Below are 25,212 nucleotides of genomic sequence, written 5' to 3'. Positions count from 1 at the left end.
TATTACTCTGTATAATGTTTTCTGATTTCCTCGACTATCTTGCTCAATTTTGTTGGTAAACTCCCCCCAACATTTCTCCTTTTCTTCCTTGATACTCCTCTTTACTTGTAGTTTCAATCTTTTGTATTCCACATGTAACCTTTCTATCTTATTCACATCCCTCGGATACGTGTTTTGCTTCTCCTTATCCATTTCTTTCTTCACCTTGTTCCTTTCCTTTATTTTGCCTGTCCACCACCATGTCTCCTTTCCCTTAACCCTCATACGTCGCTCTTTTATGGGACTGAGGGTGGGTTGAATCTTGACGAATAGTAGTAGCTGATTTGGTGGGTTTTCTAAAAATTTTATAAGTTAAAGAGTCTGAATGTCTTGTGATAGTTAGATCTAGGAAGTTGATCTTTTGATCTATTTCTGATTCTAATGTGAATTTGATATGGGAATTGATACTATTGAGCCCAAGAATAGTGGTGGGAGCGTCAATTGATTTTTCATCTATGACTGCGGAGACATCATCAGCATACCTGGCCCAGAAGTGGACTTTATACTCAGACCGGGATTTTTTACCTTAGTGCAATATTTCAACCATTATTGTAAATAACTGATGTGCTACTATATTATTAGTCTCATTGCAATATGCAAACTTGAACATTTCACTATATATTGATCAGTACCACGATATAATTTTATCTCACATAACATTTCATGCATTTCACTATTTTATATACATGTTATCACATTGCATATTTTGCTCATTTGATTAATTTGATCAATTTACAACAAACAATTGTTCTTGGATGTCAACAAATAAAAAGTGTACCTTATTTAGGCTGGTGATGACCTACACACGGTCAAAACTAGTCCGCTAATACATTGTAATGTATACATAAGCATTACAATTATTGTATAGCATTGAATATGTGGATTAAAACTTTGTCAATTAAATTATACATAACTTTAGTTATGTAGTATTTATCGATAGGGCCAATAACAAATATTTGAGGATTAAATTATAGGCCTTCCCCTAAACTACCATTTCACTCAGCGTGAATAAAATTATTAATGGCCTAGATTGTAGCGACTTATTCCCCGACTTCATATACCAATTTTCATTAATTTCTCTTCAGCCATTTTCTCATGATGAGCGTACGTACATACATACATACGTACGTACATACAGATAGCCAGACAGCCAAACAGAAATTACGAAAATTAAAACGTGCATTTCCCCTTATTAGGTACTGTGGTCACGACCGGTACAGAAATATCATTCTTTTTAAATTCTGAGCAATATACAGACAAAATTCTTTATTTTATTTATATTGAGATAAATTAAAATTAGTCAGAATTGTCTCTAAATGGCTCCTAAAATCTCTAGAAAAGTCACTAGTCATTATAATTGAAATTCTGTCACAAAATTACTAAAAAAGACTCCATGTCTAGTGACTAGTCCCTAGAATAGACTAGACTGATGTGAACTGTGAGCAAACGCAAACATAACACGCGAGAACGAGAGATTGACAATCGATATACGCGTCGCGATATACAGGTTTCAATAAACATCACACATTCGCGCACATTTCTCGCATTAATAAACGTCGATACTTCATTTGAAAGCAGCCAATGAGCGAAGGACTTCTGGCCACTGGCGTAAAAAAGCTCCGTATTTGAAAACAAATGTTTGAAGTTCACCAAAAAATAAGCTAAAATCGGGAGAAGTAATAGAATAATCGGGAGGCAGGAAATACTCTCGAAAATCGGGAGTCTCCCACTTAAATCGGGAAAGTTGGCAGGTATGCCATAGGGAACCTGAAATATTTGTCCTGAATGAGTAAATTTATAATACCAACTATAACAAGCTTTAACAGCTTCATTTTAGATAAAAACCCATATTGAGTTATTCTTGAACATTCACTATTTGATGCATATATTATGCAAGGGCTTTAATTTTGCGAGAAAACACAGTACATCTTGGTTACAGGAGAGCTTGAATATATTGCAATTACATTCATTATTTAATTTTTCTTGTAAATGCTTTAAGAGTTGTCTTATATACGAATCAAGTCGGCTATTAATTTTGTTCTTAGTTAGCGAATTGCTGTATTTTCTTCAAGTTGTCTTACTAAAGATATACTTTCTTAAGTTGACTAAACTTATTACCACCTTCTTACTAACGCATCTAATAGTTCATTTTTCTTGTTTCCATGCCACTTGTTTTACTTTGCACCGACACAGGTAGGTCTTATTGCAATGATGGGATAGTATATGAAGAAAACTACCGTGGCCTTAATTAAGATACAGCCTCAGCATTTTGCTGGTGTGAAAATGGGAAACCACAGAAAACCATCTTCAGAGATGCTGGCAGTGGGTTTCAAACCCACACGACCCAAGCCATGTGACCAGCTTGCTCGGTTGCATCTAATACCATGTGACTCACCAACAGACACATCGATGTGCTAATGCGGGACCATGTGCTCACCGGTGGGTCACTGCATCAAATAATTTCTGTGCCATTTTATGGCCGTACTTCTCATGTTTTCTGTCTAAACCAAAAGAATATGCCATCACTGTGTGTAGAAGTACTGGCATTGAGTTAGTTCACTATGAAGGTGTTGACAGGAAGGAAACACCAATTTTAGAAAGTACGATCCCTTACAGTAACGATTCATTTTCCAGGCGGCTTGGGATGTTCAGCACAAAGTAGCATTCATTACCTTCTGGTCCCTGAATAACCTTGCAAGTCTGTCATCTGTGATGTGACTAAGGCCATAGAGAGCAAGCTGAGTGGCACCTTTCTTCATAAGGAGAGGAGATATGTCCACCTGCTTCAGGTCATTCCATTTACCGAAGTAGTTCACCAGCCCCGATACACTCAGAATATCCAGTGAGCATATACGATCCACACCTGAAACACACAACACAATTCAAGAGTTTTCATAACTTTGATAACACGAGGGTCACTCCAAACTAATGTACAACATTACATTTGCAAGGCCAATTTTTATACTCACCTGACCGCTGTGATAAATGGACAAGGGCTACCGGTTCAAGGGCAGAACCAGTTAAACAAGCTAAACCAACGCAGACAACATTTACATATCACTGCGCTGAACACTGGGAATCTTAGTGAACGCAGCCGCAAACTCATATTGATGCTGAAAGAACAGAAAGTGGACATTGCACGTGTGCAAGAAACATGTTGGAAAGGCCAGAAATCTTGTGACATCAGAGATGGAACATCTAACAAGAATGGCGTGGCCGTCATCGTTTGTGGCAGCCTGCGAGATTGAATTGCTGAAGTTCAGCACTATTCAGACCACCTTACGTCAATTACAATCCACACGGTATCCTCGCGACTTCATGTCTTCTCTGCATATGCACCATAAACTTGTCATCATGACTTAGGAAAGGAACAGTTTTGGCAGGAGCTACAATATCGTGTTTCATTGTATCCTTAAGATGAGTTTCAACTTCTCCGTGGTGATCTTAATGGGCATGTTGGTCTCACCAAGGATGGTTGTAGTTGCCATGATGGTAATGGTTATGGTATCTGAAATGACGATGGAACTCAAATTTTGGATTTCACCAAGGCAAATGAAACAGTACATCAACCATCTCATCACCTACACCAGTGGTGACTATAGCAGCCAAATACACTTTATCCTTGGTCGACGCCATGATCTTTGCTAATATCGGATGTGGTGGTCATACCATTTGACTGTATACTGTAGCTGCTCACGGTGGACTTACGGATCTCTAAACATCATAGAGGTGGAGGGATAAATGCCTCCGAGAAGATCAAGTGCTGGAAGCTTCAAGACCAGAAGACCCTAGCATGCAGTATAAATTTCCCTCCGATCGACCTGAATGCGACCGATAACATGTGGACTACATTCTGCAAATCTGTCACTGCAACTTTCGGTACAACAAATCCTAGTTCCCTCCATATCGACTACCAAATGTGGTCATGGATGGTCCAAGAAAAGGTGCATGAAAAGAAGGCATATACAAACTGGGTTTCACAAAAGATTTAGAGAACAGCCAAACATGAGGGTAACAAAGCTGTAGCTGAAGCCAGGCGCAATCACTACAACGGCCTGTATACAATACCAGACTTAAAGGAAGGAGAAAAACTATCTTCCAGCTGACCAAAGCTAGAACAAAGTCAGCACAGGATATTGAGCACTACGTGTACATAAAGGGCTAAGATGGTCAGCGATTACAGCACAAACAGGACATCCTCAAACATGGACAACAACACTTTGAAGAGATTTCCAACATTGAGTTCTCACATTCTCCTATTCCAGAAGGTAATCCAACAGCAGGTCATATTTTACACATCACGTCAGAGGAAGTCACCAGTGCCATCAGGAGTATCAAGAGCCAAAAAGTGCCAGGACTAGATGACCTTCCAGCAGACTTCTGGAAGTTGTAGGAATTAAAAGAACCTCATAGAGTAGATGCAGGAATGTCCAAATTACCGTTCAATTTGCCTCCTGCTGAACACAATGAAAATTTTTGAGAGAATCCTTGACTAACAACTGTGTGACATTATCAGTATTAGTACCAACGAGTACGGATTCGTCAAGAATGCCGGAACAACTGACCCAATCTTCGCTGCCAGAATGCTCATTGAAAAACACTGAGAAAAACAACAGCCGCTGCATATTGTCATGTACTTTGCGCTCCCAGTGTCTTGGAGAGCTTCTCCGGAAAGTTGGTGCACACCAAGGCTCTGCACTGTCCCCATTGCTCTTTGTCCTCGTATGGACACAATCACAATCACGTGGGACCTGCCCTTTGGTCTCTCTTATATGCATATATAGAGATGATGGTGCACTTACTGATACCACCAGAAGAGGACTGTAGTGTCAAATTGAAGTCTGGTACAATAGGGCCTCAGACTGAACAAAAAGACCGAATACTTGGAAACTATCCCAAGCAACGGTCCCATCCAAGTTCATAATTCAGATTGTTGCTGGTAAAGTCAAGGTTAACTTGACAAGGAAGAGACTTAAATGCGCTAATTATTGATACAGAAATATTGTAGCAGTTCAGTAGCCCAGTAAACATGAGTAAGAAGGGACAAGTGTGTTGATCTTGAGGCAATAAAAAATGTAACTGTAGAAAGTGCGAAAGGACTATCAGAGAAAATGCTCCTTAAAAAATTGAAAATTCATATAAGAGCAATTGCGAAGATTTTTTTTTTTGCAAGGTGATTTACGTCGCACCGACACAGATAGGTCTTATGGCGATGATGGGACAGGAAAGGGCTAGGAGTGGGAAGGAAGCGCCCGTGGCCTTAAGGTACAGCCCCAACATTTGCTTCGCATGAAAATGGGAAACCACGGAAAACCATATTCAGGGCTGCCAACAGTGGGGTTCGAACCCACTATCTTCCAAATACTGGATACTGGCCACACTTAAGTGACTGCAGTTATCGAGCTTGGTAAAATGAAATTTTAAGTGAGTGGAAGAAAAATAACAATTGAAGAGTGAAAAAAGAAAGCGGGAGTCAATTTTCACATAAGTGAATGTTACGGTATATGAGTAGTACAAATTTTCTTCGGGCAAAGAAACTGAGTGAGTAGGCCAGTGTTACAAGAAAAAAAAAAAAGCATGAGAAATCACACATAATCTGAAGTTTGAGATTCTTAAACAAAGAAAGAATTTGTGTCTCACACTGGATCATGAGTACAGGGATAACACAATGGAATAATTTAACGACTTTACTCCCTTTTCAAGAATTGTCATCATTGGCTTTAACTTGTTTACGACTATACAAATGTAAATGTAGGAAGTACGGAACGTACAAATCTGTATACTAACCTGTTTTTACAAGTATCCTACCAACAAAACTATACATTATTCTATTAGAAGAAATTCTCCAATGCTCAGAAGAATTATTCTGCCTTTGATCAGGAACTTCTTAGCATCTGTCTAGGAATAAAGTACTTCAGATACCTACTGGATGGAAGAACGTTTGCAGTCTATACGGACCCTGCTCCATTAAAATTTGCCTTTAAGCAGAAGAATGAGAAGGCATCAACAATTCAACTGAGATATCTTCAGTATATATCCGAGTTCACTAAAGACTTGCGACATGTCTCAGGTAGAGAAAACGTTGTGGCTGATCATTTTTTGTAAATGAGTCTGTAAATACCAAGATATCTGGGTGTGTTGTCTGACCATACTGGCAGGGCAGATGTTTTTAGGACGGAATTAATATTGAGGGTTGCGTAAAACTACATTGGAAGGGGCGGCTGAATCACACTGTATATAGGTTATTTAAACAAAAATAAAATAAAATAAAATGGAATATTACATCCTCTTTTCCTCAACCCAGATATGAAACAAAGTAAAGGTAACCTAATACAGTACATAATCTACAGAACACCAACAGATTACATCCTCTTTTCCTCAACCCAGATATGAAACAAAGTAAAGGTAACCTAATACAGTACATAATCTACAGAACACCAATAGAATTATCCAACCCAAAATTTAAAAAACAATCACTAATAATGATTACTACCAATGATGTAGCCAAAGACGCACACAAAATGCTGTGAACTTGTGTACACTGATTTTTATTTACAATTAATTATTTACATATTAAACACACATAACCTAACCAACAGCAGTCACAAACAAACCACACACATCAACAAACCACAATCTTTAACAACTGCCTATCACAAAGCACATGGAGATTGCAACCTTGAAACAGTTGACTGCTGACTGCTTACGTTAGCATGTCGGCTTAAACGCAACACGTGCTCACAAAAAAAACTCCAACTAAACAATAATTCCACTCCAGCATCAAGACCGCTTCCTTATATATGTCGCCTGGCCAGGCTTCTAGAAGGATATGTCATAGCATATCTTCTAGAAAATTCTAGAGTGCTTAACACAGAGTTACAATTGGAAGGAAGGTTCTCCATATTTCTTGTCTTACCTAGTTTAATCTGGATATTAAAATGTGTTGCACAATACTGTAGTGGATTACACACCATATATACAGGTAATAATAAATTATATACTATTAATTACAGGTTCTTACATTAACTAAACTCGTGTTTATACATACAGCACATGTTTCATGACATACTTACGGTAATTGATAGCCAGTGTCCCTGGTTGCCAGTCATTAAGGATTTACGTAGGTAGTTCCCTTCCCTGTCCCTTCATTATTGTTATTTCATCTCGCTGTTTTCCAAATTCGTACGGTCCTCATCGCCAGATGTTTCATTTCAGGGTTGTGTCAATGTCATGTTACGTACACATGTTATGTGACCCTCTTAGACTGATTCTGATGGTTCGGCCAGCTTCCGCTTCGAACGCTAGCGCTGTGCCACGTCCGGGCAGCCATCTGGTGACGAATGAAAATACCATTTCCACTTCTATTATAACGTCTAAATTTCAAAAAGTCATTGTTTAAGAAGCCTTTCTCGTGAGCAGTCGAAATTTTCTTCTGATGACGCACAGCACAGTACTCTACGAAACGTAAAGAATTTCGCCTTATTTTCTTGACACGGCATAAGCCCAAAAGCCTATACAGTATCATGTCTATAAATACGGGGCGTGAAAGTATCAATGGCAACATTCTTAAATTCTGTTGATGTGTAGATATCTGACAACTCGGTTCTGAGTACCAGGACGTTGAAGTAACTACCATATGACTTAGCCAGGGACTCGAATGGACAAGCAGGAAAAGAGCCCATGTATGTTTCAAATAATTCAAAATCCAAAAGAGGAAGAAATTCCAGCTTATTCAGTTCAGAAAAATCTGTACATTATATGTCGAACCATTGTATCAAGTACTTCACAATGTAATATGCAGTTTGCCAATTTCCTCATCACCAATTCGCTGCCTTTTAACTCTAACTTCATATTTATTTGACAAAACTGATGAATGTTCGTATGTGCATCGCTTCCAAGACAAATAAAATTGATCACATTTGTCATTCAGAAATCTCTTCAATTTATCGACTTTGGCAGCACAATACCTTATGTCATTAATTTTGGTTTGTAAAATGTTAACAATATTTTTGCTTGAGATCAAATGAGAATAATTTATAAGAAAAATATATTCAAGAACATGTTCTTATTTCACCACCCCATTTTTTGGTGTTTCTTCTTGAAGTATATCTTCAGATCCTTTTCTTACTTCTGATATTACTTCAACTAAACGATCTGTACAGTACAGTACAGTACAGTACAGTACAGATTCTAAATCTCAGCTAATTCGAAGCAGCTCTTGTTCCTGGAAACATGAGGTACGGTTTTGCATGTTATTTAAATCGTTTAATTCGAAATACGGATAATTCATAATTTGAAGATCAATGTTGGCCCCGTTACAGAAATTCAGACTTTAAATTCAGAGCTGCCTTTAGAGTTTGAAAAAAAAAAATTTACAGAGTAATTTAAATTCAAAATTTCTCAGCGTCATGAAAGAACGCGTCTTCTGGAACGTGCAGGGGAAACTTTGCGCACTTTCATGCACTTCGGCGTGTTTAAAGCGTGCTTCATATCTGCTAAGTTCGAGCGGAATCATAATCATTTTGTATTTGGCGTTTTAAGGAATGCCACAATATCACTTAGCAGGCAGTGTGCGGAGATCTAGTATCCGCGAACACTGGCGATGCTGACAGTTGGTGAAAAAGCGTGGCTTATAGTCTATAATCAATTCGTACGCACCAAACAATATTGTCAATGCCGATGAAAGTGCATTGTTTGTTTGTTTGTTTCATTTTTTTAAATGCTGAGGCCAAACGGATTTATGGTTTTAAAGGAGAGAACTGCCAGCCGGGAAATGAACTGTGTTGCTATGCAGTGTACACGAAAGTGAGAGACTTCCTTCCCCCGTCATAGGAAAGTTCGAAAAGCCACGATATTTTAAGGGCGTTGGGCACTTTCCATGCAAGTACAAGGCATCTAAAAATGCAAACAGTACAGTAATCCAAAAGATAAAGCATTTTCACAGGGGTGCCATCATAATTTTTCCTCTTCTTTGAATCGCGTTTTTCTTCCTTTCGTTGCGTGAGGTTATGTTTGCCATTGTTTTATCCAAGTGCATTTTTTGAATGACGTAAATGCACCTTGTTGGATACATTTCTGAAATAGTGTTTTTCATGGCATTTGAAAAGTTTAAGCTGAGAATCAAGGTGATTGCACGCATTAATGGGTCTTAGAAGTGCCATGGCAGGAAATCGTACAAGTATATTCACGGTACTGTTGTAATGTGGGCGGGAGTGAGAGACTTTCTCCCCTCATCATAGGAAAGTTCGATAAGCCGCGATGTTTTAAGGGCATCGGGTACTTTCCGTGCAAACACAAGGCATCTAAAATGCATACAGTTACAGTAATCCAATGAATAAAGCACTTGCACAGGCGAGCCAGTATAGATTTCTTCTCGTCTTTGAATCATGTTTTCTTTCTTCTGATTTCATTGTACGAGGTTATGTTCGCTGGTGAGTTATCCGAGTGCATTATTTGAATACTATAAATGCACCTTTGTGCCTTTGCTGGCAGGACCTAGTGTTTACAGTGCACTATGTCTTCTGGTATGGGCTAGAGCAATTTTGTTACTTTCATTGACCTGTCTCAGCTTTATCCTTAGCTTTGACAAAATGAAAGTGACTGAGGTATGAGTAATGCTAGTAATGCCATTCCTTCTGCAGCCAGTCCCTGCTATGGATGGTGTGAAAATATTGCTCATAGGGTCAGTTGGTGCATGCATTTCAGTGGGCTTGGCAGACTGATGTGTAATAGCAACTTGTGGCTCGGTGAGGAAAGCAACGGGAAACTACCTCACTCCTCATTTCCCTAGTACGCCTCTTCAGTGATGCCTAGGCCATCTATGACAGCTGATGGCGGAACTGTTGAGGATCCAACCAGCCTTCGGGCTGAGGACTAAACATACATACATACATACAAATGCACCTTATTGGATACAATTTGGAAATAGTTTTTTTCCATGGCATTTGAGAGGTTTAAACCTTGAATCAAGGTTTTACTGTATGTATTTAGTAGGTCGGGCCATCTGATGGCAAATGTTTAGTAGTAAACGCCTGAAATGCAGCTTTTTTCTTTGAAGATCTCGAGAAAAAGTTGCGAACCCAGATAGAGCTTCAAACAATACTTTGCATTCCCTAATGCCTTTAACAGATTGTTTTAGTACTAGTACTGTATAGCAGTGCTCAAATAAGGCTGACTGATATTTGGCAAGAATAATCTGCTGTGGACCATTATGTGCTCCAGCCATAACAGAACACCCATCGTACTTTTGAGCGACTAATTTGTCCCTAAATTGGAATTCACTGATTAAACTCAAATTATGCCCAGCCACAGAAACAGCATGGCGATTGGTACTTACATCATTGAATCTAATAAATCTCTCCTAAATATCATAATTTGTAACATAACGAAGCACAGATGAAAGCTGAGATGTTTGAGTTAAGCGTGCCTCACCTTCTATCACAGCTACAAATGGTGCTTCTTTGATCTCTTATTTTATTTAGCAAAACAGCTGAGACTGAATTGATTAACTCATTCTGGATATCATGGGAAGTACCAAGAAAAACAGGAGAGGTTTTCAAGTGGTTCCATAATTTTTTCATCATAAGTGGCTCTATAATGGAGCAATTCAACAAAATTTCTATTGAGTCGTGGTTTTCAGTATGGCTCCTAAAAGGGAGCACTTGCTCCACCTGGAAACAAACAGCATCTAGTAGACAACTTTCTATATACCTGTTTGCTTTAATGATTTCATTATGTTTGTCCCAATTAATTCTGAAGGCAAGACTTAGGGATTCCTCTATTCTAGTGCTACTGAACTTCAGTAAAGTGATTTCGGAATTGACATAGTCTACAGACTATTCAATTCATTTCTTTAATACATAATATCTATTAACATCACTAACCCCCTTTGTTGTCCAAACATTCGTGTCTGCTGCAAATAAAAGGCAAGGCCAGCAAAACAAGGAACGCGACTTCTTACAGCCACGCAACCATTTATCATTTGTGTACCAGGAATAATTAAAATGACGCATTTTGCCTCTGATTTCTGTTACCATTGCTGATATAATAGGAGTCACCTGTAATATTGTCTATGGTTTGTATCTAAGCAACAAGAGTTCAGCTAGGGAATGAATGTGTTAATAAGTCGTCAGTAGCACAGCTGCATTCATCCTCCATCACAATCGAATCTCCCTTTAACAGCAAGAAAGCTACAGCATGCACAAGACATGCTCCTAATGATCACCACTGAACACTCCATATGATTACTGTTAAGTTAGCCTCTCAACTGAGGCAAACACGCAAGACTAGTAGCCAGCATGGTCAGCTCTGAGCAGTGTTTCCGAGTACATCGAACACATAAGCGTGCCCCGATTGAATTGAAGCTTTTCACGTTTGCCTCAGCGAAACGGCAAACAGAGCGCACAGTCGACATAACTTTATCATGCGACAGATGCGGAGCTTTCGACACTTAAAAGTGGTATTTATGCGGAAGAGAATTAGGTTTTATGGTTGTTATAATAAAGTATACGTTATTAAACAAATATGCCGTAATATTATGTAGTCATATTTGTTTATTTTTCGTTTCAGATGGTGTTAGCACGGCAAACATAGACCGTGGATCAGCCAGTTTACTGCCACAGTCCTTCAAGCTGAACACCGGTTTGAGCCAGCTATTGAAATCTTTGTTTGTTTATTCCCAATCATCCAGATTAAGAATTTTGGAGTACACTGAATGACTCTATACGGACCTTCATAAGGCTGTGCGAGCCCAGTCTTGATTCTGTCGACTCTCAGAAACACATTTGGATGAATGTGTTACTCGATTTTTGTGATGACAATCAGTTGTTCGAGGTTATTCATCTGCTTCTTAAGGGTAGTGATAAATGGTAGCATATCTGTGTCTGTTTTGAAGTCAGGAGCCTCAAAGAAATTGCGAGGTAGCTTTACGATTGTGCCATAACCATTTCTGTGACCGTCGAGTTAGCCTCTTCTCGAAAAACATAACAAAGACCCATTAGGATACTTGAAAGTACACGAGTCCACTTTGTTGTAGCGTGGGCAAATATTGAACTTTTCAGTGTACGATGAAACCTTACCATCTTTTCATTTGATTGAGAATGATAAACAGTTGTTCTTAATTGACAACTACAAATCTTGGCTAGTACACAAAACAAACTTGATTGAAATTGCATTCACTGATGTCAATATTTGGCATGGAATTCCAAATCTAGTGATCCAGGAATTGAAGAATGTCTGAGCTACAGTTTCAGCTTGAGTGTTTCAGTCTGGCATGACTTCTGTCCAGTTTGTAAATCTATCTATACATGTAAGGAATTGATGAATTCATCTGAAGGAGGCAAAAGGCCAATGAGATCAATATGAACCACCAGGAAACGTTCATTTATACTGGGAAATTGTTCAGTGGGTGCTTTGGTATGCCCGGAGATTTTACTTTTCTGACAAGGTATACATGCTTTTGCCCATTGCTGAACATCTTTCCATAAGTTTGGCCAAACAAATCTAGACGATATGTCCCACTAATTATCTCAACCTGGATGACCCAGATCATGGTAACGTCAAAAGACTGAAAATCTGAATAGCTTGGGCACATACGGCTGAATATTGTCTGTTGACACATCACACCAGAGACTGTTACCATCAGGAGTGATGTGAAGCTTGAACTTAAGTGAAGTGTCAGAATGTAATTGGAATTTCTGAAGGTCATCTTATCTCTGTAAAATCATCATTTTATCATAATTGATTGACACTAACTCTTCCATTTGCAAAAAGTGATCAGCCACAACATTTTCTCTACCTGAGACATGTCGCTAGTCTGTAGTGAACTCGGATATATACTGAAGATATCTCGGTTGAATTGCTAACGCCTTCTCATTCTTCTGCCTGAAGGCAAATGTTAATGGAGCAGGGTCTGTATAGACTGCAAACGTTCTTCCATCCAGTAGGTATCTGAAGTACTTTATTCCTAGACAGATGCTAAGAAGTTCCCAATCATACGTAGAATAATTCTTCTGAGCACTGGAGAATTTCTTCTAATAGAATCCAATAGGTTTCCAGTCTCCATTCTTTCTTTGTTGTAGTGCTGCTCCTGCTGCAAAGTCTGACACGCCTGTAAACAATGCAATTTCATGATCCATGCTTGAGAACATTAGGAAGGGCTGCCCGTGCAAGGTGCTCCTTACAATTCTCAAACTGCTGTGTTGCTTCTGGAGTTGAATTAATTGGCCTTCGGTCATTTTTCTTGGTCCATTGTAAGAACTCATTAAAAGAGCTTGATTTTCAGCAGCAGATTCCAAATGTCGACAATAAAAATTAATAGTGCCAAGGAATGCTCACAGTTGTCGCACTGTTATGGGACGCTTTGCGTTAACAATAACTGCTACTCTTTGGGTTGGGTTTAATCCCTTCCGGTGTAATAAGGTACCCCAAGAAGGTGAATTCTTTTACTCCAAATATAGATTTTTCAACGTTGATTTTGAGGCCATATTTATGGAGTCGTTCAAACAGAGCGGTTAGGTGTTTGAAGTGTTCCTCTTCTGAAGAAGATTCTATTAATATGCCATCTAAGTATGCAAAACAGAAATCAAGTCCCCACAATCATTAATAAATCTCTGAAATGTACTGGGTGCATCCCTTAATCCAAATGGCATCAAGTTGAATTTGTACAAGCCGAACAGGTTGATGACTGCTGACATGTGTTTATCGTCTTCTGCTAATGGAATTTGATAATATACCTTCATAAGATCTAGCTTAGAAAGAACAGTCTTGTCTTGAAGGATGAGGTTAACATTATCTACATGTGGAATTGGGTAACGTTTTTGTGTTAAAATGTCAATTTTATTTGCGCACGTTACATTTAAAAAGTTTGTATAATTTTCCACTCATATAGACTTGTGCAGCGAGCGCGCCTTCCAGCTGAGCTCAAAGTTACGAATAACAGCAATTTCTGAAGTTTTTATGATATTTTTTTTTCTTTCCAATTTGATTGTGATTAGTGACGGGCAGAACTGAATATGATGCATTCGAGAACTTTTGAGAATTGAAACTATATTCTCAAGTTCAACATAACCTTTAAAAGTTGATGTAGGCGTAATTTACGAGGTACAAGATTTCCAGAATCTGACTACGAACAGTATACCAGTGACCAAAGTTCAATGAAAGATTAAGAAAAGAAAGGATTTCGCCATGGCCAAATTGTTGATTGTTTTCATTCATTCCCGGATTTTCTGTTTTCCCATCATAAACGTTTTCTTTTTTTTTCAGTGGTCCCGCCAAAAATGGAGAATTGAGGTTCCACTGTATTTAAAATGTACTTCTTATAGTATACATTTTTTAACAGTTTGCTTTATGTCGCATCAACACAGATAGGTCTTGTGGCGACGATGGGACAGGTAAGGTCTAGGAGTGGGAAGGAAGCAGCTGTGACCTTAATTAAGGTACAGCCCCAGCATTCGCCTGGTGCAAAAATGGGAAACCACGGAAAACCATCTTCAGGGCTGCTAAGAGTGCGGCTCAAACCCACTATCTCCCGGATGCAAGCTCACAGCTGCGCGCTCCTAAATGCACGGCCAACTTGCCCGGTATGCAGTGGAACTTCGATATCTTGGGAGCTAAATTTTATTTCGAGAAATAGAGACTACTTTTTTTTTGTGCATATACACTGACTGACAGAGCAAATGCAACACCAAGAAGGAGTGGTCAGAACTTTATGCCAATTGCAGGGTAGACTGACGTCACTGAGGTATGCTCATGATGTGAAATGCGCTGCTGTGCTGCGCACATAGCGAACGATAAATGGGACACGGCGTTGGCGAATGGCCCACTTCGTACCGTGATTTCTCAGCCGACAGTCATTGTAGAACATGTTGTCGTGTGCCACAGGACACGTGTATAGCTAAGAATGCCAGGCCGCCGTCAACGGAGGCATTTCCAGCAGACAGACGACTTTACGAGGGGTATGGTGATCGGGCTGAGAAGGGCAGGTTGGTCGCTTCGTCAAATCGCAGCCGATACCCATAGGGATGTGTCCACTGTGCAGCGCCTGTGGCGAAGATGGTTGGCGCAGGGACATGTGGCACGTGCGAGGGGTCCAGGCGCAGCCCGAGTGACGTCAGCACGCGAGGATCGGCGCATCCGCCGCCAAGCGGTGGCAGCCCCGCACGCCACGTCAACCGCCATTCTTCAGCATGTGCAAGACACCCTGGCTGTTCCAATATCGACCAGAACAATTTCCCGTCGATTGGTTGAAGGAGGCCTGCACTCCCGGCGTCCGCTCAGAAGACTACCATTGACTCCACAGCATAGACGTGCACGCCTGGCATGGTGCCGGGCTAGAGCGACTTGGATGAGGGAATGGCGGAACGTCGTGTTCTCTGATGAGTCACGCTTCTGTTCTGTCAGTGATAGTCACCGCAGACGAGTGTGGCGTCAGCGTGGAGAAAGGTCAAATCCGGCAGTAACTGTGGAGCGCCCTACCGCTAGACAACGCGGCATCATGGTTTGGGGCGCTATTACGTATGATTCCACGTCACCTCTAGTGCGTATTCAAGGCACGTTAAATGCCCACCGCTACGTGCAGCATGTGCTGTGGCCGGTGGCACTCCCGTACCTTCAGGGGCTGCCCAATGCTCTGTTTCAGCAGGATAATGCCCGCCCACACAATGCTCGCATCTCCCAACAGGCTCTACGAGGTGTACAGATGCTTCCGTGGCCAGCGTACTCTCCGGATCTCTCACCAATCGAACACGTGTGGGATCTCATTGGACGCCGTTTGCAAACTCTGCCCCAGCCTCGTACGGACGACCAACTGTGGCAAATGGTTGACAGAGAATGGAGAACCATCCCTCAGGACACCATCCACACTCTTATTGACTCTGTACCTCGACGTGTTTCTGCGTGCATCGCCGCTCGCGGTGGTCCTACACCCTACTGAGTCGATGCTGTGCGCATTGTGTAACCTGCATATCGGTTTGAAATAAACATCAATTATTCGTCCGTGCCGTCTCTGTTTTTTCCCCAACTTTCATCCCTTTCGAACCACTCCTTCTTGGTGTTGCATTTGCTCTGTCAGTCAGTGTATAACACATAATCGAATCATATGTATCTACGGGCTTACAGTATACCGAATACATTATTTTTAACATTATTTAAAAAAATATACAAACTTTTATTTTAGGGCATCACTTTAATTACAACCCTTATTATAGTAACTATTTTAGAAGACAGGATACAGTATATACAGTAGTGAAACAAGAAACGTACTTCCGTTAACACCATTGGGAAAAATCTGTTAGTCTCTTCTGCTTGTTACTGTTAACCTTTCCTCCCTTCATGTTGAAACTTCCCGTCAATACCACGCAGCAGAGATTCGTAAATGGAACTCGTCATCCGCGACTTCGGGGGTTGCTTTCGTACATAACCGGTAATTAATTCACACCCGAGAAACAGCAACGCTTCACCGATTTTCCGATCACTAGAAGTTTTAGTTTTCCAGTTTCTGTCATGTTAGCTCCTAGCATCACTGTAACCCTTTCTTTACTTGTTAACTGTTCCCCACAAACCACAAATGCCGTATTGCACAGTTAATGTTGTACAAAATTCGAGTTAGAGAGAATTTTTTTCTTCAGGGGAGGAAATGTTTGCTTTGAGAAATTGAGAAATTTGTGTAACCGAATTTCGAAATATAGAGAAATAAATACACGTGAAGAATAGGACAAACGGCCGGGAAATTTAAGTTTCTTCGAGATACTGAAAATTCAAGTAATGGAGGTTTGAGAGTATATATAGTATATAATTCAATGGTACCTGATATTATTCTATCGTTGTCTAATATTTCAGCCTCTTCTCTATCCTGTAATAGATATCTTCAGCTTGGTTCTGATGGGTCTCAAACAGGATGGTAGGATATGTAACAGCTGACAGCATTAACCATTACTCTATGGAGGTCGAGCAAGAGCATCGTTTCATAAGTAGGGTGTGTCAAAGAAAATTTCCCTTCTGTATTGTTTCTATGTGGCCCACGGAATCAGTACACCAGATCATATATGCCAAGCAAAATACAAGATCGATTTCTCATACTATCAAGCACCATTGCAATATCTGCAGCCCATTTCAAACAGGAACAGAAATATTGGCAAAGCCTTAAGTCTCTTAAGGGCAGTTATGAGCCACAGGTTAAAAATTCTGGACATCAGAGGTGAACTAGCATAAATGCAAAAATGATGATTTTGAGGTTTTTATCGTATGTGACGTGTCTTGATTGCCTCTTCTTATGGGTACACTTTTGTATGTGTACGATTTGCAGGAATGAAGATAAGCTATGTGATACTATCGTATGTGCAAGGAGAACCCAGTGATAAACAATGGTAAGTGATCACACAACAGTTCAACCTTATGCCGCCTGCCGCACTCCTCATCGTACTGTCTCTTAGGATAGTCTACCAAGGTCAGAACTGTTGATTCGACCTGCCCTAAGGGGAGCAAAATATGTGCGTCAGCAGCTTTTTTCGGCTCTCCTGTAAAGTTAGTGAAATGTCATGACAGTTTACCTCTGACATCCAGAATTAAGATATTACTCCTAAGTCTTACACTTACCACTAGGATCATCATGGTTTCCATGAATTGAGAAAACAGGAATGGAGATATTCAGGTTAGGATCTTCATAATTTACTACTGGATTAAAACAATGGCGAAAGTTTTCTGTTTGGTCGCTCAGAAATTCTATGCCAACCGGTCTGGAAAAGAAGAGAAGAATTACTAGTAACTACTTCAATCCACATACGCACAAATACAAAACAAGGACATTCACCATTAAAATTAAATCTATACGAATTCTTGTATGATACCAAGAAAATGGAGCAAAGTGCCGTAAACCATATTTGGTCAGGAACAAAGAAGAAAAAACTACACCACTTTCATTTGTGACGCTTGTTGTTTAAAGGGGCCTAACATCTAGGTCATCAGCCCCTAATGGTACGAAATGAGACGAAATGGAATGACAAATTAAAAGTCCAAAATCCTCCACTGACCAGAATTGGAAACGTGAGGACGAAGAATGAATGGATGGATATGAATTTAAAACAATCAGTGGATCCGAACTGTTATGTCTCGCATTCACAGAAACTGACGTGAAATAACAGTATTACTGACCAAGGGACTGCGTCTATAGCATAATACTTAATCAATGATGCTTTTAGTCTAAAAGGGTTCAAAATCCAAATCATCGGCCCCTCATAATGGTACCTATTGCTAGAAAAGTAGAACCATGGTATATGTCATGGTGCGGTACTAATCAAAAGTAGCGTAGACTCGCGGTATTCCACATAGTATGGTACTACTCACAGGTAATGAAATTCGCACATGTAATACAGACCTATGGTGTTTTGCACATTGCAGCACCTTTTTTTTTCTTTACGTTGCACTGACACAGATAGGTTTTATGGCGGCGAGTGGGAAGGAAGTGGCCGTGGCCTTAATTAAGGTACAGCCCCAACATTTGCCTGGTGTGAAAATGGGAAACCACGGAAAACCATTTTCAGGGCTGCCGACAGTGGGGTTCGAACCTACTATCTCCCAAATACTGGATACTGGCCGCACTGTAGCTATCGAGTTCGGTGCGGCGCCATTTACAGGCAACGCAAACCTATGATGGTCATCACATAAGTGTACTAACCACAGTGACTCGTGCTATCCCGTGGTGTTCCTTAGATAGTGGGTACTAATCAAAGGCAAGCCAGAACCATGGTATCGCTCATATAGTGGTACTAAGCACAGGTACTGTAAAAGCCGGCACCGTACTCTTTTGCTACTAATCACAAACCTATTTGCTACCTAACATAGTGGTACTACACGCAAGTAAAAGTGACCCATGGTGTTCCCCTCATCGTGGTACTAATCACAAGTAGTTTCAGGGTTCGAATTCAATCATCCCTTGGTCGCCCCTTTTAGTCGCCTCTTACAACAGGCAGGGGATACCATGGGTGTATTCTTTGTCTGTGCCCCCACCCCCCACCCACAGGAGGTTGTGTGTTTGGTCCGCGAGAGGTATTTTATTTCCCTCAAGTTTGCCGGCAAGCCAGTTAGGACCCCGCTATCCGCCACCTGGGATGTGCCACATGGGAGTATCACCTCTCCCCCTGCTACACCAGCGTAGTAGGTTCATGGACTTTCATTTGAAAGACTATTAATAACCTTGACCATAGCAACCATCATTTCACCAATATTGAACAAGACATGGTTTTATTACATTCATTAAACAAAGGTAAACAAATGAATGCCCTCGAGAAATTAGAAATAGACAAGTTGCAAAAATTTGATAGTGAAAACAGCCTAAATGAATAAATGCCAGAAGACAATCAGTTGTTTAAATTGGTGACCCTATACCCTACAAAGAGGGCAAAAGAGAATGAGATCATGCGCAAAAGGGGGGAAGTATGACTATAGTATCAGGGGCGGTACCTTCCACCCCTCTTTCCATCCACCGCGCATCCCAAAGTAATTCCGCAACCAGTAGCCGTACAATACCAGTTGCTTTCACATCTCTTCAACATATGCATGCCACACGTAATATTTACATCAACACATTGGTAAGGTTTAATATTTTTGGCCCGTTATATTCTCATTTTGTTCAGGTCGGAGCCTTTTTGTTACTTTCTATTTCCTTTCCTTTTTACAGACCATTTTAACTTTATTTCAACCTGGCTGCATAATTTACCCATTAACCGAAGATAATGGCAGGACTTCTACTTTTAATGCAACTTCATTTAATCTTATACAAATCCAATTGAACTTCGCAAGATAGTATTACAACTCCAAGGACACTGTAAACTCACATCAATGTACGACGCTATGTTCAATATTTTAATTCATATAGACATTATTTTAACACCTATTAACGGCAGATATCGGCAGGACTTCAAGTTTTAATGCAATTTCATTTATTCTTAACTCAACTTTATTTGAACTTCACAAGATAGCATTGCAAGATCAAGGATACTGTGAACTCATATCACCATAAGACGCTGTACTCATTTAATCAGACATTACTATATTGTGTTTTTAATTGTACATGACAAGATGGGATTTTAATTCCATGTTTTTTACCATAAAAATTTTAAAATGTTACATTGTAATGGTCTTAGTTTTGAATTTTTAATGGGGGCCCCCCTATTTTATCAGGTTTTATTGTATACTGAATTTTAATCCATTAGCTGAGAAAGAGAATGCATAAATATTTTTGAAACACGTACTAGATGTTAAGGTGAAAGGTAAGTAATAAATAGTATTGACTAGGCAGACCATCTACCAACATATTTGCTGTTTACAAATGAAAGCTTGGCATGCAGTGCATTCATACATAATTTCTTGTTGTGTAGACAAATGTCTAAACCCTAGAAGTGCCAACTGCTGAATATTCGACAATTTGATCCCTGCTTTATTAGCACTGTTGAATATTTGAAATTCTTCACACAATTTCCTCAAGTATTCAACAGATGCAATGACAGTTTACTTTTTGACGTTCTCAATGTCCACAGCAGTTCAGTTTCATTCATAGTTACAACCTCTTTGGATGAAATTTCAAGGAAATAAATGAGTACTTTTCCAACCATCTCTTTCAGCGCCACTGTTGTAATGTTTGTAAACAAAATTTCGTGGCTTGCTTTGCTATTCTATACCATTTTATTTTGTAGTTTTCCATTAGGTGTAAGTTATTTACTTCTGTACAGCGTCTCTTTTATAAAACCATACCGAATGCACGGTGTTTGTACTCTGCGCTACAGCAACTGCCTCAGTCCAACTTAGGTCGCGTGAGGCCAACCTGCTTTAAGCGTGTATACAATACTCTATGAAATCTTACCTTATAAAAGATGTTGGAAGTGTCATCCTTCATAATAAGGGACTTCTTAAACACCATTAGGATTTTCTGCACACCAAGAGCGACAGTTATGACTGTTCACATGATCATTAAGATGAAACCATTCAATGAATAAATAAATGACCATTCAATGATGCAAAATACCACTCACAATATCTTGCTTGTGGCTGGATCAGCAGGTTCTAAACAATGGCCCCGTGTAAACCTGTGTGGTTGGATGTGTAACGGCTTTGTAGCTCTGTGTGCAGAAGGAACCAAAACTCCTACTTGTGCTAATTTTCTGAGTGATTTATTCGGTGATCGCTCAAGATTCATACAAATGTCATCTAACTTTTCCTCTGCTAAAACTGTTCATGTATGCGCATGTTTTTTATTGAGCATTGAGCCAGTAGTTTCAAATTTATTAACAATTATGTGAATCTGTGCTCGTCGAGATGGCATTTCACCAAGAAATTGCTGAACAAATGCATGTACCCGTCAAGCCGACTGATACTTAAAATAACTTTTACATACGAAAATACGGTGTTGCCTTGATAACTGCCTTACTATGTTAACCCCTTAAATGGGGAATAGTTTCCTAACATCAACCAGCCAGTGGGTAATTATTCAGTACAATGTGCACTTTTGGTATGGGTACAGTAGCGTGCGGCAGATGTAAATACTCAACAGAAAAAATATATTTTACTTGATTTATTTAAATTATTAGTAATATAGTAGAAATTACCGTTTTTCTTGTAAACCCGTAAATATATACATTATATACACAATGTGTTCATACAAAAGTGAATATAAAAAGTGCTCCTTTCATTATTATGATGACATTTTTCAAGTTTGCAGATATGCATCAATAGGTTCTACATACTTTCTGGTTCATAAGTCATTCAGAAATTGTGCACAGTGTGGTAAATACGGAAGCACGGGCAAGCACTAAGTGCCACGTCACATTCCTCTCAGCAGCAGACAGTTTCCCGTCGCCTCTGGTTTGACAGGCACACAACACAACATTTTCTTGAGTGATTCCTACTTCCGGTTGGCGGGTTCTCAGATAAATCAAAGTCTTTCCTAACCAAGCCATGTTCACGTCACATGGAACAGTCTACCACCATACACAGACCAATTTACAAAAAGTTATCAGAACATGGACAATGGAGTTCGCAGAACAACTGCATTGTAACAACAACAACAACAACAGTGGCAAAAACTCGCAAATTCAGTAATTTCAATGTACATATACACAAATACATTTTTACAAAGAATTTGCGCAGACCGTACGAGGCAACACGAGACAGCTGTCGGACTGCCGCCTAGACGCCAACTACCCGACTGGCGTGAGACCAGATAAAAGCGAATAGGACAGCAATAATCACATCCAATATGAATGGAATTAGTTTTAAGTTACAATAGTAGATGTCAGAAGTGATTTAGAATAGCCCGACACCTATAGGCAGCTAACCCTACGTAAGAACACATTTAGAATTACAAGAACGCCTAAAGGCGTCAAACCCAATACTCGTGCAACAGCTGTTGACACCTTTAGGCAGGGGTTAACAGCTGAGATTCAAACTGGCTGCTGATGCTAGGTCGAACACTTGGACATTCCTTGCAAGATCAAGAAATATGCACGTACTTCCCGTACTGCTGCTTAGGGCCCGGAGAGCAAAAATGCCGCTGGACTGTCTGGGTTTATAAAAGAGACCCTGTATGTATATTTTTATTCGATTAATTATATAAATTTTTAGTACAGTGTGTGCCTAAATATGGCATCTTCATTATGGAAAATTAGTAATGAAATAATGCAAAATTTGTTGGAAGATGAAAGTGACAGATCTGTCTTTGAAGATACTGAGAATGAACCCACACATTCCGAGTCAGATTCGGAATGTGTACCACCTATTTCTTCACATCAAATATCGGAAAGTGATGAGCCTGCCATCGTAACAACGTCGTGTAAGGTCATGCCAATACATTTTCCCTAATACAGCAGTTTCAAGAATATACTTCTCAGAGAGATGAAACTTTTGCTAATGCATTACAGATACATTATTAACAGTCTGTATATCTAGTTTGCTTGTGACATGTTTCAGTTTTGTGCACAAATGATCAAAATTTGTATTATTCTTTTGAATTTAGGAATTAACACTTTTTGAACAGACTGTACACTTTCCTAGTCAAAACATTTATGCAATTTCGTGTCAAGGGGATGATCCTCAGTGTATTAACTTTATGTAAATATATAAATCTTCATATACTTATCTCATATCTTGTGGATATTTTGTATTTTATTTAAACAAATAAAAGCAGCCAAATATGGCTGCCACCACAGGATTTAACAAAGCCAGTTCTAGGGTTAAAATAAACACTTAGCAAAAAAGAGAAGAAGAAAAAAAATCATGGTAATCTCCAATACTATTATCACCGTGGACAGAAACAACAGTGAAAGGGCATTCTTTTTGAAGTACCTAGGACCCTGGATAACACAAGAATGGGATCTGGATGTAGGAATCAAAACCAGAATTGCAAGAAGTGTGTTTCCAATATTAAAACATCCTGTGTGCAGCCGTGACCTCAGATTCAAAACTCACTGACGTGTTGTGAAGTTATAAGAAATAAAATGACGAGAGGGTCCACCTTTGTTACATGGCCTGCCTGCTTCCTCCAGCAAGACAGTGCTTGTTCTACAGCAGATATTAGAGATTTACTTCTTTGCTTGAGGTCCTAAGTCAACTTAAAGACACCATATCATGACAAGAAGATCATAACCATAAATTTTTTGTTGAAAATGAAAACCTACAACTTGTTTTCCAGTCATTGACAGCGTCAGGGATGTAATGAATGAAGCAGATATAGGCTATTAGTACGATGGGGTCGCCACTCCCAAAGTGATTTATTAATGACTGATAGATGCTATGAAATGAGAATGGAATGTGTTGCTGGAATGAAAGATGACAGGGAAAACTGGAGTACCCAAAGAAAAACCTGTCCCGCCTCCACTTTGTCCAGCACAAACCTCACATGGAGTGACCGGGATTTGAACCACAGTATCCAGCGGTGAGAAGCCGACGCGCTGCCGTCTGAGCCATGGAGACTCAAATTTTTTGTTATTATATGTAATTTAATGTTGTAATTATTCCTGCAACATTGTCTTTGTTATACATATGTTTTAGTTATCACATAATCTGTTAAATTTTATTTGGCTGAAGATGGCCACTAAATGGCTGAAACTAGTTCCAAGACTGATGTAATATCACTTACTTGATATATTGTATTGAAAAGGTAGACCCTCTTAACAATTTATTTCTTATAATTGCACTTCAATATGGAATATATAATTTCGTGTGGCTATTTCTAGCCGAGTGCAGCCCTTGTAAGGCAGACCCTCCGATGAGGGTGGGCGGCATCTGCCATGTGTACGTAACTGCATGTTATTGTAGTGGAGGATAGTGTTGTGTGGTGTGTGAGTTGCAGGGATGATGAGGACAGCACAAACACCCAGGCCATCGGAATTAACCAATGAAGGTTAAAATCCCTGACCCGGCCGGGAATCGAACCCGGGACCCTCTGAACCGAAGGCCAGTACGCTGACCATTCAGCCAACGAGTCGGACTAAAATACGGTTATCTTCAATGTTAGAAGTCTTCCTTGGATGTCCACTGCGTGGTTGTTCCTTGTGACTACCCGTTTCCTCTCTGCGTTTCACTGCTCTGCAAACACAGCACTCTGAAATTTTCAATTTTTCCGCAATTTTTCGGTTCGACCATACAATTTCTTTATAAGCACAAACCTTGTCTCTGTTTTCTTGCGTTATATTAGCCTTTTTCCCCATATGGAATAAAAATGTAATTTATAGCTTATGATAAAGTGTTGTGAAGCATCATGTATTACCGGTGCTCTTTTACAGGAAGGAAATATAGGCACTAAAGGCACCATCGATGAACCACCTGCAGACCTTGAAATGTGGATGTATCACAGAATGTTGAAGATCCCACAGGTAGACCATGTAACCAACAGAGAGGTACTCTGCATTGCCAGGAAATCATGTGTCTTAAACCTCATAAAAGGCAAGAAAGCAACCTACTTCTGTCACATCTTCTGATAAAAACATGTTCTGATACAACAGATCACAGAATGCAAGATAGAAAGGAAACATGGACGTGGGTAGAGAAGGTTATTCTATGAGCGTAAAACATTGGACATTGACTCAACATCAATGATACGGTCATTCTGATATGGGAAATACAACACAGGAAAAATTACTCTATGATGGACCTGTACCTTCTGGGAGATGGCACCAAAGAAATAGA

General features: G+C 39.7%; 1 protein-coding gene across 1 annotated transcript in view; it reads right to left on the bottom strand.

Moving 5' to 3' along the window:
- mre11 (double strand break repair nuclease mre11) overlaps window positions 1-25,212 on the bottom strand; it is a 154,951-nt gene that overhangs the window by 93,595 nt on the left and 36,144 nt on the right. The window contains exons 3-4 of the mRNA XM_067149355.2: window positions 17,632-17,771; window positions 2,712-2,902 (exon numbers count right to left, since the gene is read on the bottom strand). Coding sequence (XP_067005456.2) covers window positions 2,712-2,902; window positions 17,632-17,771 — 331 coding nt within the window. The remainder of the gene's footprint in view (window positions 1-2,711; window positions 2,903-17,631; window positions 17,772-25,212) is intronic.

This window comes from Anabrus simplex, chromosome 6 (assembly GCF_040414725.1).
Source record: "Anabrus simplex isolate iqAnaSimp1 chromosome 6, ASM4041472v1, whole genome shotgun sequence".
In the NCBI taxonomy this organism is placed as follows: Eukaryota; Metazoa; Arthropoda; class Insecta; order Orthoptera; family Tettigoniidae; genus Anabrus; species Anabrus simplex.
The sequence above is the reverse complement of the archived record's forward strand: the minus strand, read 5'-3'. Positions and strand labels throughout refer to the sequence as shown.